This window comes from Mytilus edulis, unplaced genomic scaffold (assembly GCF_963676685.1).
Source record: "Mytilus edulis unplaced genomic scaffold, xbMytEdul2.2 SCAFFOLD_620, whole genome shotgun sequence".
Taxonomy (NCBI): Eukaryota; Metazoa; Mollusca; class Bivalvia; order Mytilida; family Mytilidae; genus Mytilus; species Mytilus edulis.
In genome coordinates, this window is record NW_027267753.1 from 18,746 (window position 1) to 34,064 (window position 15,319).

The following is a 15,319-nucleotide window of genomic DNA, read 5'->3' on the forward strand; positions in this document are numbered from 1 at the left end:
CTTGCATAGCTTATATAGGTATAATGCATATGTATAGCCAGAGTCTTCACTGTGACACACATTCCCCTTTTTGAGGGGAAATAAATAACTTTTGTAATTGTCAATTAAGATACAAATGATATGTACCACTGTCGAATTATAAAACTACAAAAATCTTCGTGTTTTGTTTTTGTTTTGTTGATTTTTTTTGTTTGTATCGAAACTTTCAGGCGGCCAGGCCACTTTGAGCTCAGATCATCGGTTATTGATAATAAAATTAATGAAATATATTTTGTTGAAAAATATGGTATATTCGATAAGACATATTCGAGTTTTTGACTTGAAAGTGCGCAAATTGTACATGCAAATGGAAATAAAAGCGAAGACGCATCATACAGAACAGTTGTTCAGTGCCTCAGATCCACTGAAAACAAAGTCGCTCTCTGAAAAGTTCCCAACGCTAGATTAAATAAAAAGATGTTTCAAATTCGTATTCTAGATATTGGGTTTGTTCATTCGACTCTTGAATGTTTGCGAAATTTCGCTCGGGTTGAATAAAAATGTTATTTGAAGTTTTAGTAAAAATCTGCAATTAAACAATGGCGCGTGAACTTTTTGTGTGTTTCCCTCTAGCTGGAAACAAACTTATTACGAGGAGGAACATGCTTCCAGTGAATAAAAACGGAAAGAAACCTAAAGAGAAATGATTTTTCTTCCTCTGTACAATTTTACGACGATAGAATATTTGTGTAATGAGAAAAACTCGTAAATTTTCTGTCAACATACCTGCGAAGACAATTCAGTCGGTTCTACTTTAACTATTAATATCTTTTTACTGTGTACATCGAAAAATACACAGTTTATCTAACATGCAAGATTAATGACTGTTGAGCAATTTGGTATGCTATATGTGAATGTTTTTGATAGAATTATACTATAAATTATCATAAAAGTCTTCGAAGAAGCACATAATCATTTTAAATTCTCCCTCGCCCTGCTCGTCCGAATTTAAAGCATTTAATTTCTAATTCAATAGGCTATAAACAAGACAAACACAGATATAGGATTAGTTGCTCGCAGTAACATCTTATTTTCTCTTGCGATACAATATTTTATTTTACTGAATTGTACATATTTCTTCAATCGAAACATTATATAAACACATGACATATAACATTGTTCCTCTTTCGCATCGTTTCTTTTCCCCCGGCTAATGCCTCCAACGCCTGTACGTACAATAAACATAGCAGCAACTGCACATATACCTATGTGACCAACTTCAATCCGACGTAACTGCGAGCACCTTCGATACTAATACATTTAAATCCCAAAGTTTATATAGTACCTTTAAACCCCACCCATAAAAACCGCCAAAACTTTCCTCGTGCCTCCTGCACCTAACATCAAACTTATAAATAGTACATACTGTTACAAAACCAGTATCCGAACTAGTTATACTAGTTCCCATCTGTAAATATTAACTACAAATAGCAAACGGGAAAAACCCTATTTCAAACGAAATAAAATACATTTAAATTCTCCCTCGCCCTGCTCGTCCGAATTTAAAGCATTTAATTTCTAATTCAATAGGCTATAAACAAGACAAACACAGATATAGGATTAGTTGCTCGCAGTAACATCGAAACAAAGGAAATGAAACAGTTCAGAATAAGATGCTGATATAAAAAGTCTTTGAGATATTGCTAATTGAAGATAAATCTTCAACCACTAAACTGGACCAATATCAGTTTCAAGTCAATAATCGGAACGTCAAATACGACATATTGAACCGGAAGCTTCCGCAATAGATGGTTATACAGACAAATGTTTTGCAAATCTTGAATCGATGGATAATTTCTCAAACTGTTTTCTTTGATTCTGTAAATAGAAGAACACAATCAAAACTTCATACATACATGTACTTGTATCTTAATCAGATAAACATTAAACTCTATAGATATATACATATTTCCTATCTATATACATCAACTTCTAATCATAGTATGTGATTCTTTATGTTACACACTGCAACATAGCTCATGAAAGTCTAAACATATATGCATCTCAGATCTACATACATCAACTTCTAATCACACTGTGATCCTTTATGTCACACTGCGCAACATAGCTCATGAAAATCTAAACATATATGCATCTCAGATCTACATACATCAACTTCATATCACACTGTGTGATCCTATTGTTACATTCATAAAAATCTAAACATATATATATATATATATATCTATTATATCAACAACAACAAAAAACAAAGTCTACAGCTATGTCTGAAGCTCTGACTTTGTACAAGGTTTCTTATTATCTTTGTTACATTTTTATTATCGATTTTAAATTAAAAAAGTTTTCCACTCAATATGTTATGTACCATGTGTACGGACTGTAAAATATTACTGCTTACCGTTTTAAAATCTCTCCAAGTTGAACTCTTGGTACTGTCCGATTTATCTCACATAAAAACGGGCTACTTTTTATACCTACACCTGCATATTTGTGGCATCCGGGAAATAATTAGCACATACATAAGGTCTCCAATATAGTACTAAAACTCTGATCGTTTTATAGTAAATGCGACCTGCTGATAAAATAAAATCAAAATTGTGGTATTTAATGAAAAAACATATAAAATTGATGATTATTACAAATCTCATCTTCAAATCAATTGTATACATATATTTAATTATGTACAAAAGTTAATGCCTTCATATTTAATCTTTTGTTTTCTGTATATTAATTTAACTATACAACATCCCATGGTGCATTGTGCAACCAATCACATCGCTCCCAGCGACAACATTCCATGGTGCACTACACTGTGCAACCAATCACGTCGCAACATTCCATGGTGCACTACACTGTGCAACCAATCACATCGCTCCCAGCGACAACATTCCATGGTGCACTACACTGTGCAACCAATCACATCGCTCCCAGCGACAATATTCCATGGTGCACTACACTGTGCAACCAATCACATCGCTCCCAGCGATCTAATAAAATAAATTTCATACATACCATTTCAAACTCATCTGTAACTCGTATCACTCTTCGTGACAAAATCATCTCACTGCGAGAAGATTTAAACATATGTTGTTTCCATGTCTCAAATCTAGTACAAGTCTTACAAATTCTTTACCTGAACTTTGTACTGAAACAGTAATCAGATTTTATACAAAAGGTGGACACTGTAATATTTAGTGAGCATTTCATCTATCAACTTTTAAATAAAAGTTGCATGCTTAAAAGCTGATTTGTTTTTCATATTAATGAACTCAACATGGTTCACATGATGATTATTACAAGTCTCATCTTAAAATCAATTGTATACATATATTTAATAATGTACAAAAAGTTAATGCCTTCATATTTAATCTTTTGTTTTCTGTATATTAATTAAACTATACAACATCCCATGGTGCATTGTACAACCAATCACATCGCTCCCAGCGACAACATTCCATGGTGCACTACACTGTGCAACCAATCACATCGCTCCCAGCGACAACATTCCATGGTGCACTACACTGTGCAACCAATCACATCGCTCCCAGCGACAATATTCCATGGTGCACTACACTGTGCAACCAATCACATCGCTCCCAGCGATCTAATAAAATAAATTTCATACATACCATTTCAAACTCATCTGTAACTCGTATCACTCTCCGTGACAAAATCATCTCACTGCGAGAAGATTTAAACATATGTTGTTTCCATGTCTCAAATCTAGTACAAGTCTTACAAATTCTTTACCTGAACTTTGTACTGAAACAGTAATCAGATTTATACAAAAGGTGGACACTGCAATATTTAGTGAGCATTTCATCTATCAACTTTTAAATAAAAGTTGCATGCTTAAAAGCTGATTTGTTTTTCATATTAATGAACTCAACATGGTTCACATGGTTCAGTATTGAATGGAAATATATAACCAAATTCTATAGTATTTTAAAATAAAATCATAAACCTGTAAAACGGTTTTTTAAAAAAACAAGAACACAAATATATTGATTTTCGCTTCTAACTTAATAATTCGTTCCAGGCATGATTTCAGAATGTAAATAAAGTCAACATTATACTCAACTCCGTCATGTGAAAACATGTTCCTCTTTCGCATCGTTTCTTTTCCCCCGGCTAATGCCTCCAACGCCTGTACGTACAATAAACATAGCAGCAACTGCACATATACCTATGTGACCAACTTCAATCCGACGTAACTGCGAGCACCTTCGATACTAATACATTTAAATCCCAAAGTTTATATAGTACCTTTAAACCCCACCCATAAAAACCGCCAAAACTTTCCTCGTGCCTCCTGCACCTAACATCAAACTTATAAATAGTACATACTGTTACAAAACCAGTATCCGAACTAGTTATACTAGTTCCCATCTGTAAATATTAACTACAAATAGCAAACGGGAAAAACCCTATTTCAAACGAAATAAAATACATTTACCGAGATCGCGTAATGGATTTTACAAGTTATTTTTAAGGGTGTCTTCGTCGAGGTCCGCGTTCGTCTGTTATAAATAAACGAGGCCTGGAATGGCGTTATTTTCAAATCGTTATTCGTAGTATAAACTTCGTAAAGGATAATATTTTGAATCATTCAAAATGGCAGACGCAACAGCAGCACCAGCAGTAGCACCAGCTAAATCACCAAAGAAAAAGGCAGCAGCCAAGCCAAAGAAGCCTTCCGCACATCCTAAATACAGCGAGATGATTGGAAAAGCCATCGCCGCTTTGAAAGAACGTGGAGGTTCTTCAAGGCAAGCAATTCTGAAGTACATCATGGCCAACTTCAACGTCGGAAAAGATGCCAAGTCAGTAAATGCTCATTTAAAACTTGCACTCAGAGCCGGAGTTAAGAACAACAGTTTGAAGCAGTCCAAGGGAACTGGAGCATCCGGATCTTTCAGAATTGGAGAGGCTAAAGTAGTTAAAAAGAAGCCAGCAAAGGCAAAGAAAGCAGCCAAACCTAAGGCCGCCAAGCCGAAGAAGGCAAAGAGCACACCCAAGAAGAAGAAGCCAGCAGCAAAGAAACCAGCTGGAGAAAAAAAGGCTGCCAAACCAAAGGCAAAAAAACCAGCAGCAAAGAAAGCAGCCAAGCCAAAGAAGCCAGCAGCCAAGTCACCAGCAAAAAAGAAGGCAGCCAAACCAAAAGCCAAGAAGACACCAAAGAAGAAGTAAACTGTTCCAGACTTCAGTCTGCAGAGGCTATTCAGCCACCAAAAGCCCTTTTAAGGGCTACCCAATTTATTCAAAAAGAATCTACAATTGTTGTACATTAGTTATCAAACTAAATCTAGCTGAGCCCTACCCTTTTCTTTACTTTTCTCTGAACTTTGCACTGGTCTCTGAAATATTTTTTGGGGTCACATTATTTCCATTGTTTGTTTTATTTCACTCCTTATGACTATACTATTTCTAACACCTAAGTATGCAGCTGGGTTTTTTTTTTTTTTTTGATATATTTTGTGTAGTTAGGCACCATTAAAGTTATATCAGTGTATTTTCACGCACTTATTTGAACTGAATATAACTTTTTCTATTCAGTTTTCGTTAGAGTGACAATCTACGAAAATAGGAAGTCATGCTAGGGTTTTATTGTGCTCTTTTTTTTAGGGGGAAGGGGGTCAAAATCACACAGCTAACCTTCAACCGAAAAATCATTTTTGTCATTATGTGAGTTTTTCCATTTCTCTCTTCTTCTTCGTATTCAACTTGACTGACATTTTTTGTTGGACTTTTTCTACACGTAAGCAAAGTCAAAGGTTGGCTCTCTATTTCATATCAACTAGTCAATGGGGAGGTAACTCTAAAATTAAACTCAGTACTTTTTTTCAGAACTATATAAATAAACTGTTAAAATGTACATAATACAAAAGATGTATAACGTATCGTAAAAATCAGATTAGTAGCAAATGAATGCAGTGACGTTTGTCTGTTATTTATTTATTTTTTTATTTATTACTTGTCAAAATTACTACAATAATATTGTGTATTAAAAGTTAAAAGGAAACTCTAAAGTATGGAGGTTTTTGTTCAACCTTTAACAGTTCTGCAATTATTTTGTCATTTTATTACCTGCGATTTATTATGCAAATTTCACTATTCTCTACCTTTCGAATTTCATCTTTGTTTTACTCGTGTATAAAATAAATGCACCTACTTGTTTCTATGTTTCTTTCAAATGGTTGTCCTGTGTTTTTTCTCTTCTTTTTTCTCTCTGTTATTTAGTGCGCGACGACTTGACTGTATCTTTGCTATGTCATTTTAATCTTTCCACAGCACGCGAGGTGAATAAACCCGAAACAATACAGTGACGTCACACGTGACTACTGTGATGAACAGAAACAAGGATGGATGGACGGACAGTGGTACAAAAAGTAAGAAAAAGTTATTTCTCTGATAAAAGGTATCGCGTGAATTGTAGGTTCACGGTATAGGTTTTTTCTCTCATTTTTGAAGATCATATATACAGTTGTCTATAATTGCTTACATCCACTTCCTTTGAACTATGGTGGATAGTTGTCTCATTGGCAATCATACCACATCTCCTTATTTTCATATTGAAATGACAGCAACTTAACGACACACACAAACATAGCCTGCTAGTATATACGTACATGGGAGACTGAAAAATTCTGTGCTTATTGGTAAATGATAAAAAAAAACATTAAAACTTTAAGGTATGCTATGACTAAGCTTTAAATATAAGGTAGATAGGGAGTAGGAAACACACATATTTTTTTTTTTATTTGGCCTTAATGAAGAAGAAAAGCACACACACAATATATTAGAACTTGTACTAACATCCATTAAACGCTATGCTAATATATGTCTTTAAAAGAGAACCATTATTTTATTTTAATTTATTTTTTCTTCGTTTCAATCTTGGTTTTTGATTCTTTTTACATTAAATCTGTTTTTACTGTTGCAATAGTTTACAAATATTTTTAGTCCAAATACAATTCATTGATAATATATCCCCCCTTTTTTGTCCGGATTTTTTTTTTTTTTTTTTTTTTGAAAAAGGGGGGGGGGGCTGGAGGTTTAGTTAAATGCAGTGGAAAAATGTTTTGCCCAAAGTCCAATGGTTCACACTGATGTGTTTTTGTCCTTCTGTCTCTTTTTAATCGTCCGTGTCACGGGATGCTGCTTCACCCTTTACCGGTTCTGGTTTCACTTGCATAGCTTATATAGGTATAATGCATATGTATAGCCAGAGTCTTCACTGTGACACACATTCCCCTTTTTGAGGGGAAATAAATAACTTTTGTAATTGTCAATTAAGATACAAATGATATGTACCACTGTCGAATTATAAAACTACAAAAATCTTCGTGTTTTGTTTTTGTTTTGTTGATTTTTTTTGTTTGTATCGAAACTTTCAGGCGGCCAGGCCACTTTGAGCTCAGATCATCGGTTATTGATAATAAAATTAATGAAATATATTTTGTTGAAAAATATGGTATATTCGATAAGACATATTCGAGTTTTTGACTTGAAAGTGCGCAAATTGTACATGCAAATGGAAATAAAAGCGAAGACGCATCATACAGAACAGTTGTTCAGTGCCTCAGATCCACTGAAAACAAAGTCGCTCTCTGAAAAGTTCCCAACGCTAGATTAAATAAAAAGATGTTTCAAATTCGTATTCTAGATATTGGGTTTGTTCATTCGACTCTTGAATGTTTGCGAAATTTCGCTCGGGTTGAATAAAAATGTTATTTGAAGTTTTAGTAAAAATCTGCAATTAAACAATGGCGCGTGAACTTTTTGTGTGTTTCCCTCTAGCTGGAAACAAACTTATTACGAGGAGGAACATGCTTCCAGTGAATAAAAACGGAAAGAAACCTAAAGAGAAATGATTTTTCTTCCTCTGTACAATTTTACGACGATAGAATATTTGTGTAATGAGAAAAACTCGTAAATTTTCTGTCAACATACCTGCGAAGACAATTCAGTCGGTTCTACTTTAACTATTAATATCTTTTTACTGTGTACATCGAAAAATACACAGTTTATCTAACATGCAAGATTAATGACTGTTGAGCAATTTGGTATGCTATATGTGAATGTTTTTGATAGAATTATACTATAAATTATCATAAAAGTCTTCGAAGAAGCACATAATCATTTTACCGAGATCGCGTAATGGATTTTACAAGTTATTTTTAAGGGTGTCTTCGTCGAGGTCCGCGTTCGTCTGTTATAAATAAACGAGGCCTGGAATGGCGTTATTTTCAAATCGTTATTCGTAGTATAAACTTCGTAAAGGATAATATTTTGAATCATTCAAAATGGCAGACGCAACAGCAGCACCAGCAGTAGCACCAGCTAAATCACCAAAGAAAAAGGCAGCAGCCAAGCCAAAGAAGCCTTCCGCACATCCTAAATACAGCGAGATGATTGGAAAAGCCATCGCCGCTTTGAAAGAACGTGGAGGTTCTTCAAGGCAAGCAATTCTGAAGTACATCATGGCCAACTTCAACGTCGGAAAAGATGCCAAGTCAGTAAATGCTCATTTAAAACTTGCACTCAGAGCCGGAGTTAAGAACAACAGTTTGAAGCAGTCCAAGGGAACTGGAGCATCCGGATCTTTCAGAATTGGAGAGGCTAAAGTAGTTAAAAAGAAGCCAGCAAAGGCAAAGAAAGCAGCCAAACCTAAGGCCGCCAAGCCGAAGAAGGCAAAGAGCACACCCAAGAAGAAGAAGCCAGCAGCAAAGAAACCAGCTGGAGAAAAAAAGGCTGCCAAACCAAAGGCAAAAAAACCAGCAGCAAAGAAAGCAGCCAAGCCAAAGAAGCCAGCAGCCAAGTCACCAGCAAAAAAGAAGGCAGCCAAACCAAAAGCCAAGAAGACACCAAAGAAGAAGTAAACTGTTCCAGACTTCAGTCTGCAGAGGCTATTCAGCCACCAAAAGCCCTTTTAAGGGCTACCCAATTTATTCAAAAAGAATCTACAATTGTTGTACATTAGTTATCAAACTAAATCTAGCTGAGCCCTACCCTTTTCTTTACTTTTCTCTGAACTTTGCACTGGTCTCTGAAATATTTTTTGGGGTCACATTATTTCCATTGTTTGTTTTATTTCACTCCTTATGACTATACTATTTCTAACACCTAAGTATGCAGCTGGGTTTTTTTTTTTTTTTTGATATATTTTGTGTAGTTAGGCACCATTAAAGTTATATCAGTGTATTTTCACGCACTTATTTGAACTGAATATAACTTTTTCTATTCAGTTTTCGTTAGAGTGACAATCTACGAAAATAGGAAGTCATGCTAGGGTTTTATTGTGCTCTTTTTTTTAGGGGGAAGGGGGTCAAAATCACACAGCTAACCTTCAACCGAAAAATCATTTTTGTCATTATGTGAGTTTTTCCATTTCTCTCTTCTTCTTCGTATTCAACTTGACTGACATTTTTTGTTGGACTTTTTCTACACGTAAGCAAAGTCAAAGGTTGGCTCTCTATTTCATATCAACTAGTCAATGGGAGGTAACTCTAAAATTAAACTCAGTACTTTTTTTCAGAACTATATAAATAAACTGTTAAAATGTACATAATACAAAAGATGTATAACGTATCGTAAAAATCAGATTAGTAGCAAATGAATGCAGTGACGTTTGTCTGTTATTTATTTATTTTTTTATTTATTACTTGTCAAAATTACTACAATAATATTGTGTATTAAAAGTTAAAAGGAAACTCTAAAGTATGGAGGTTTTTGTTCAACCTTTAACAGTTCTGCAATTATTTTGTCATTTTATTACCTGCGATTTATTATGCAAATTTCACTATTCTCTACCTTTCGAATTTCATCTTTGTTTTACTCGTGTATAAAATAAATGCACCTACTTGTTTCTATGTTTCTTTCAAATGGTTGTCCTGTGTTTTTTCTCTTCTTTTTTCTCTCTGTTATTTAGTGCGCGACGACTTGACTGTATCTTTGCTATGTCATTTTAATCTTTCCACAGCACGCGAGGTGAATAAACCCGAAACAATACAGTGACGTCACACGTGACTACTGTGATGAACAGAAACAAGGATGGATGGACGGACAGTGGTACAAAAAGTAAGAAAAAGTTATTTCTCTGATAAAAGGTATCGCGTGAATTGTAGGTTCACGGTATAGGTTTTTTCTCTCATTTTTGAAGATCATATATACAGTTGTCTATAATTGCTTACATCCACTTCCTTTGAACTATGGTGGATAGTTGTCTCATTGGCAATCATACCACATCTCCTTATTTTCATATTGAAATGACAGCAACTTAACGACACACACAAACATAGCCTGCTAGTATATACGTACATGGGAGACTGAAAAATTCTGTGCTTATTGGTAAATGATAAAAAAAAACATTAAAACTTTAAGGTATGCTATGACTAAGCTTTAAATATAAGGTAGATAGGGAGTAGGAAACACACATATTTTTTTTTTTTATTTGGCCTTAATGAAGAAGAAAAGCACACACACAATATATTAGAACTTGTACTAACATCCATTAAACGCTATGCTAATATATGTCTTTAAAAGAGAACCATTATTTTATTTTAATTTATTTTTTCTTCGTTTCAATCTTGGTTTTTGATTCTTTTTACATTAAATCTGTTTTTACTGTTGCAATAGTTTACAAATATTTTTAGTCCAAATACAATTCATTGATAATATATCCCCCCTTTTTTGTCCGGATTTTTTTTTTTTTTTTTTTTTTGAAAAAGGGGGGGGGGGCTGGAGGTTTAGTTAAATGCAGTGGAAAAATGTTTTGCCCAAAGTCCAATGGTTCACACTGATGTGTTTTTGTCCTTCTGTCTCTTTTTAATCGTCCGTGTCACGGGATGCTGCTTCACCCTTTACCGGTTCTGGTTTCACTTGCATAGCTTATATAGGTATAATGCATATGTATAGCCAGAGTCTTCACTGTGACACACATTCCCCTTTTTGAGGGGAAATAAATAACTTTTGTAATTGTCAATTAAGATACAAATGATATGTACCACTGTCGAATTATAAAACTACAAAAATCTTCGTGTTTTGTTTTTGTTTTGTTGATTTTTTTTGTTTGTATCGAAACTTTCAGGCGGCCAGGCCACTTTGAGCTCAGATCATCGGTTATTGATAATAAAATTAATGAAATATATTTTGTTGAAAAATATGGTATATTCGATAAGACATATTCGAGTTTTTGACTTGAAAGTGCGCAAATTGTACATGCAAATGGAAATAAAAGCGAAGACGCATCATACAGAACAGTTGTTCAGTGCCTCAGATCCACTGAAAACAAAGTCGCTCTCTGAAAAGTTCCCAACGCTAGATTAAATAAAAAGATGTTTCAAATTCGTATTCTAGATATTGGGTTTGTTCATTCGACTCTTGAATGTTTGCGAAATTTCGCTCGGGTTGAATAAAAATGTTATTTGAAGTTTTAGTAAAAATCTGCAATTAAACAATGGCGCGTGAACTTTTTGTGTGTTTCCCTCTAGCTGGAAACAAACTTATTACGAGGAGGAACATGCTTCCAGTGAATAAAAACGGAAAGAAACCTAAAGAGAAATGATTTTTCTTCCTCTGTACAATTTTACGACGATAGAATATTTGTGTAATGAGAAAAACTCGTAAATTTTCTGTCAACATACCTGCGAAGACAATTCAGTCGGTTCTACTTTAACTATTAATATCTTTTTACTGTGTACATCGAAAAATACACAGTTTATCTAACATGCAAGATTAATGACTGTTGAGCAATTTGGTATGCTATATGTGAATGTTTTTGATAGAATTATACTATAAATTATCATAAAAGTCTTCGAAGAAGCACATAATCATTTTACCGAGATCGCGTAATGGATTTTACAAGTTATTTTTAAGGGTGTCTTCGTCGAGGTCCGCGTTCGTCTGTTATAAATAAACGAGGCCTGGAATGGCGTTATTTTCAAATCGTTATTCGTAGTATAAACTTCGTAAAGGATAATATTTTGAATCATTCAAAATGGCAGACGCAACAGCAGCACCAGCAGTAGCACCAGCTAAATCACCAAAGAAAAAGGCAGCAGCCAAGCCAAAGAAGCCTTCCGCACATCCTAAATACAGCGAGATGATTGGAAAAGCCATCGCCGCTTTGAAAGAACGTGGAGGTTCTTCAAGGCAAGCAATTCTGAAGTACATCATGGCCAACTTCAACGTCGGAAAAGATGCCAAGTCAGTAAATGCTCATTTAAAACTTGCACTCAGAGCCGGAGTTAAGAACAACAGTTTGAAGCAGTCCAAGGGAACTGGAGCATCCGGATCTTTCAGAATTGGAGAGGCTAAAGTAGTTTAAAAGAAGCCAGCAAAGGCAAAGAAAGCAGCCAAACCTAAGGCCGCCAAGCCGAAGAAGGCAAAGAGCACACCCAAGAAGAAGAAGCCAGCAGCAAAGAAACCAGCTGGAGAAAAAAAGGCTGCCAAACCAAAGGCAAAAAAACCAGCAGCAAAGAAAGCAGCCAAGCCAAAGAAGCCAGCAGCCAAGTCACCAGCAAAAAAGAAGGCAGCCAAACCAAAAGCCAAGAAGACACCAAAGAAGAAGTAAACTGTTCCAGACTTCAGTCTGCAGAGGCTATTCAGCCACCAAAAGCCCTTTTAAGGGCTACCCAATTTATTCAAAAAGAATCTACAATTGTTGTACATTAGTTATCAAACTAAATCTAGCTGAGCCCTACCCTTTTCTTTACTTTTCTCTGAACTTTGCACTGGTCTCTGAAATATTTTTTGGGGTCACATTATTTCCATTGTTTGTTTTATTTCACTCCTTATGACTATACTATTTCTAACACCTAAGTATGCAGCTGGGTTTTTTTTTTTTTTTTGATATATTTTGTGTAGTTAGGCACCATTAAAGTTATATCAGTGTATTTTCACGCACTTATTTGAACTGAATATAACTTTTTCTATTCAGTTTTCGTTAGAGTGACAATCTACGAAAATAGGAAGTCATGCTAGGGTTTTATTGTGCTCTTTTTTTTAGGGGGAAGGGGGTCAAAATCACACAGCTAACCTTCAACCGAAAAATCATTTTTGTCATTATGTGAGTTTTTCCATTTCTCTCTTCTTCTTCGTATTCAACTTGACTGACATTTTTTGTTGGACTTTTTCTACACGTAAGCAAAGTCAAAGGTTGGCTCTCTATTTCATATCAACTAGTCAATGGGGAGGTAACTCTAAAATTAAACTCAGTACTTTTTTTCAGAACTATATAAATAAACTGTTAAAATGTACATAATACAAAAGATGTATAACGTATCGTAAAAATCAGATTAGTAGCAAATGAATGCAGTGACGTTTGTCTGTTATTTATTTATTTTTTTATTTATTACTTGTCAAAATTACTACAATAATATTGTGTATTAAAAGTTAAAAGGAAACTCTAAAGTATGGAGGTTTTTGTTCAACCTTTAACAGTTCTGCAATTATTTTGTCATTTTATTACCTGCGATTTATTATGCAAATTTCACTATTCTCTACCTTTCGAATTTCATCTTTGTTTTACTCGTGTATAAAATAAATGCACCTACTTGTTTCTATGTTTCTTTCAAATGGTTGTCCTGTGTTTTTTCTCTTCTTTTTTCTCTCTGTTATTTAGTGCGCGACGACTTGACTGTATCTTTGCTATGTCATTTTAATCTTTCCACAGCACGCGAGGTGAATAAACCCGAAACAATACAGTGACGTCACACGTGACTACTGTGATGAACAGAAACAAGGATGGATGGACGGACAGTGGTACAAAAAGTAAGAAAAAGTTATTTCTCTGATAAAAGGTATCGCGTGAATTGTAGGTTCACGGTATAGGTTTTTTCTCTCATTTTTGAAGATCATATATACAGTTGTCTATAATTGCTTACATCCACTTCCTTTGAACTATGGTGGATAGTTGTCTCATTGGCAATCATACCACATCTCCTTATTTTCATATTGAAATGACAGCAACTTAACGACACACACAAACATAGCCTGCTAGTATATACGTACATGGGAGACTGAAAAATTCTGTGCTTATTGGTAAATGATAAAAAAAAACATTAAAACTTTAAGGTATGCTATGACTAAGCTTTAAATATAAGGTAGATAGGGAGTAGGAAACACACATATTTTTTTTTTTTATTTGGCCTTAATGAAGAAGAAAAGCACACACACAATATATTAGAACTTGTACTAACATCCATTAAACGCTATGCTAATATATGTCTTTAAAAGAGAACCATTATTTTATTTTAATTTATTTTTTCTTCGTTTCAATCTTGGTTTTTGATTCTTTTTACATTAAATCTGTTTTTACTGTTGCAATAGTTTACAAATATTTTTAGTCCAAATACAATTCATTGATAATATATCCCCCCTTTTTTGTCCGGATTTTTTTTTTTTTTTTTTTTTTGAAAAAGGGGGGGGGGGGCTGGAGGTTTAGTTAAATGCAGTGGAAAAATGTTTTGCCCAAAGTCCAATGGTTCACACTGATGTGTTTTTGTCCTTCTGTCTCTTTTTAATCGTCCGTGTCACGGGATGCTGCTTCACCCTTTACCGGTTCTGGTTTCACTTGCATAGCTTATATAGGTATAATGCATATGTATAGCCAGAGTCTTCACTGTGACACACATTCCCCTTTTTGAGGGGAAATAAATAACTTTTGTAATTGTCAATTAAGATACAAATGATATGTACCACTGTCGAATTATAAAACTACAAAAATCTTCGTGTTTTGTTTTTGTTTTGTTGATTTTTTTTGTTTGTATCGAAACTTTCAGGCGGCCAGGCCACTTTGAGCTCAGATCATCGGTTATTGATAATAAAATTAATGAAATATATTTTGTTGAAAAATATGGTATATTCGATAAGACATATTCGAGTTTTTGACTTGAAAGTGCGCAAATTGTACATGCAAATGGAAATAAAAGCGAAGACGCATCATACAGAACAGTTGTTCAGTGCCTCAGATCCACTGAAAACAAAGTCGCTCTCTGAAAAGTTCCCAACGCTAGATTAAATAAAAAGATGTTTCAAATTCGTATTCTAGATATTGGGTTTGTTCATTCGACTCTTGAATGTTTGCGAAATTTCGCTCGGGTTGAATAAAAATGTTATTTGAAGTTTTAGTAAAAATCTGCAATTAAACAATGGCGCGTGAACTTTTTGTGTGTTTCCCTCTAGCTGGAAACAAACTTATTACGAGGAGGAACATGCTTCCAGTGAATAAAAACGGAAAGAAACCTAAAGAGAAATGATTTTTCTTCCTCTGTACAATTTTACGACGATAGAATATTTGTGTAATGAGAAAAACTCG

General features: G+C 34.5%; 3 protein-coding genes and 1 long non-coding RNA gene across 4 annotated transcripts; 3 read left to right on the forward strand and 1 right to left on the reverse strand.

Moving 5' to 3' along the window:
- Positions 1-1,040: 1,040 nt before the first annotated feature.
- LOC139505960 (uncharacterized) lies at positions 1,041-4,448 on the reverse strand. Its single transcript, XR_011659853.1, has 2 exons — positions 3,013-4,448; positions 1,041-2,575 (listed from the first exon to the last, which is right to left on the reverse strand). It is a non-coding gene; the product is annotated as an uncharacterized lncRNA (long non-coding RNA).
- A 166-nt stretch (positions 4,449-4,614) lies between these two features.
- On the forward strand, positions 4,615-5,190 carry LOC139505966 (histone H1-delta-like). Its single transcript, XM_071295292.1, has one exon. It carries the CDS (start codon positions 4,615-4,617, stop codon positions 5,188-5,190), a length of 576 nt encoding a protein of 191 aa, XP_071151393.1.
- Positions 5,191-8,306: 3,116 nt separating this feature from the next.
- On the forward strand, positions 8,307-8,882 carry LOC139505967 (histone H1-delta-like). Its single transcript, XM_071295294.1, has one exon. The coding sequence runs from the start codon at positions 8,307-8,309 to the stop codon at positions 8,880-8,882; it is 576 nt and encodes a 191-aa protein (XP_071151395.1).
- Positions 8,883-11,998: 3,116 nt separating this feature from the next.
- Positions 11,999-12,574, forward strand: LOC139505968 (histone H1-delta-like). Its single transcript, XM_071295295.1, has 2 exons — positions 11,999-12,211; positions 12,335-12,574. The coding sequence occupies exons 1-2, from the start codon at positions 11,999-12,001 to the stop codon at positions 12,572-12,574; spliced, it is 453 nt and encodes a 150-aa protein (XP_071151396.1).
- Positions 12,575-15,319: the final 2,745 nt, after the last annotated feature.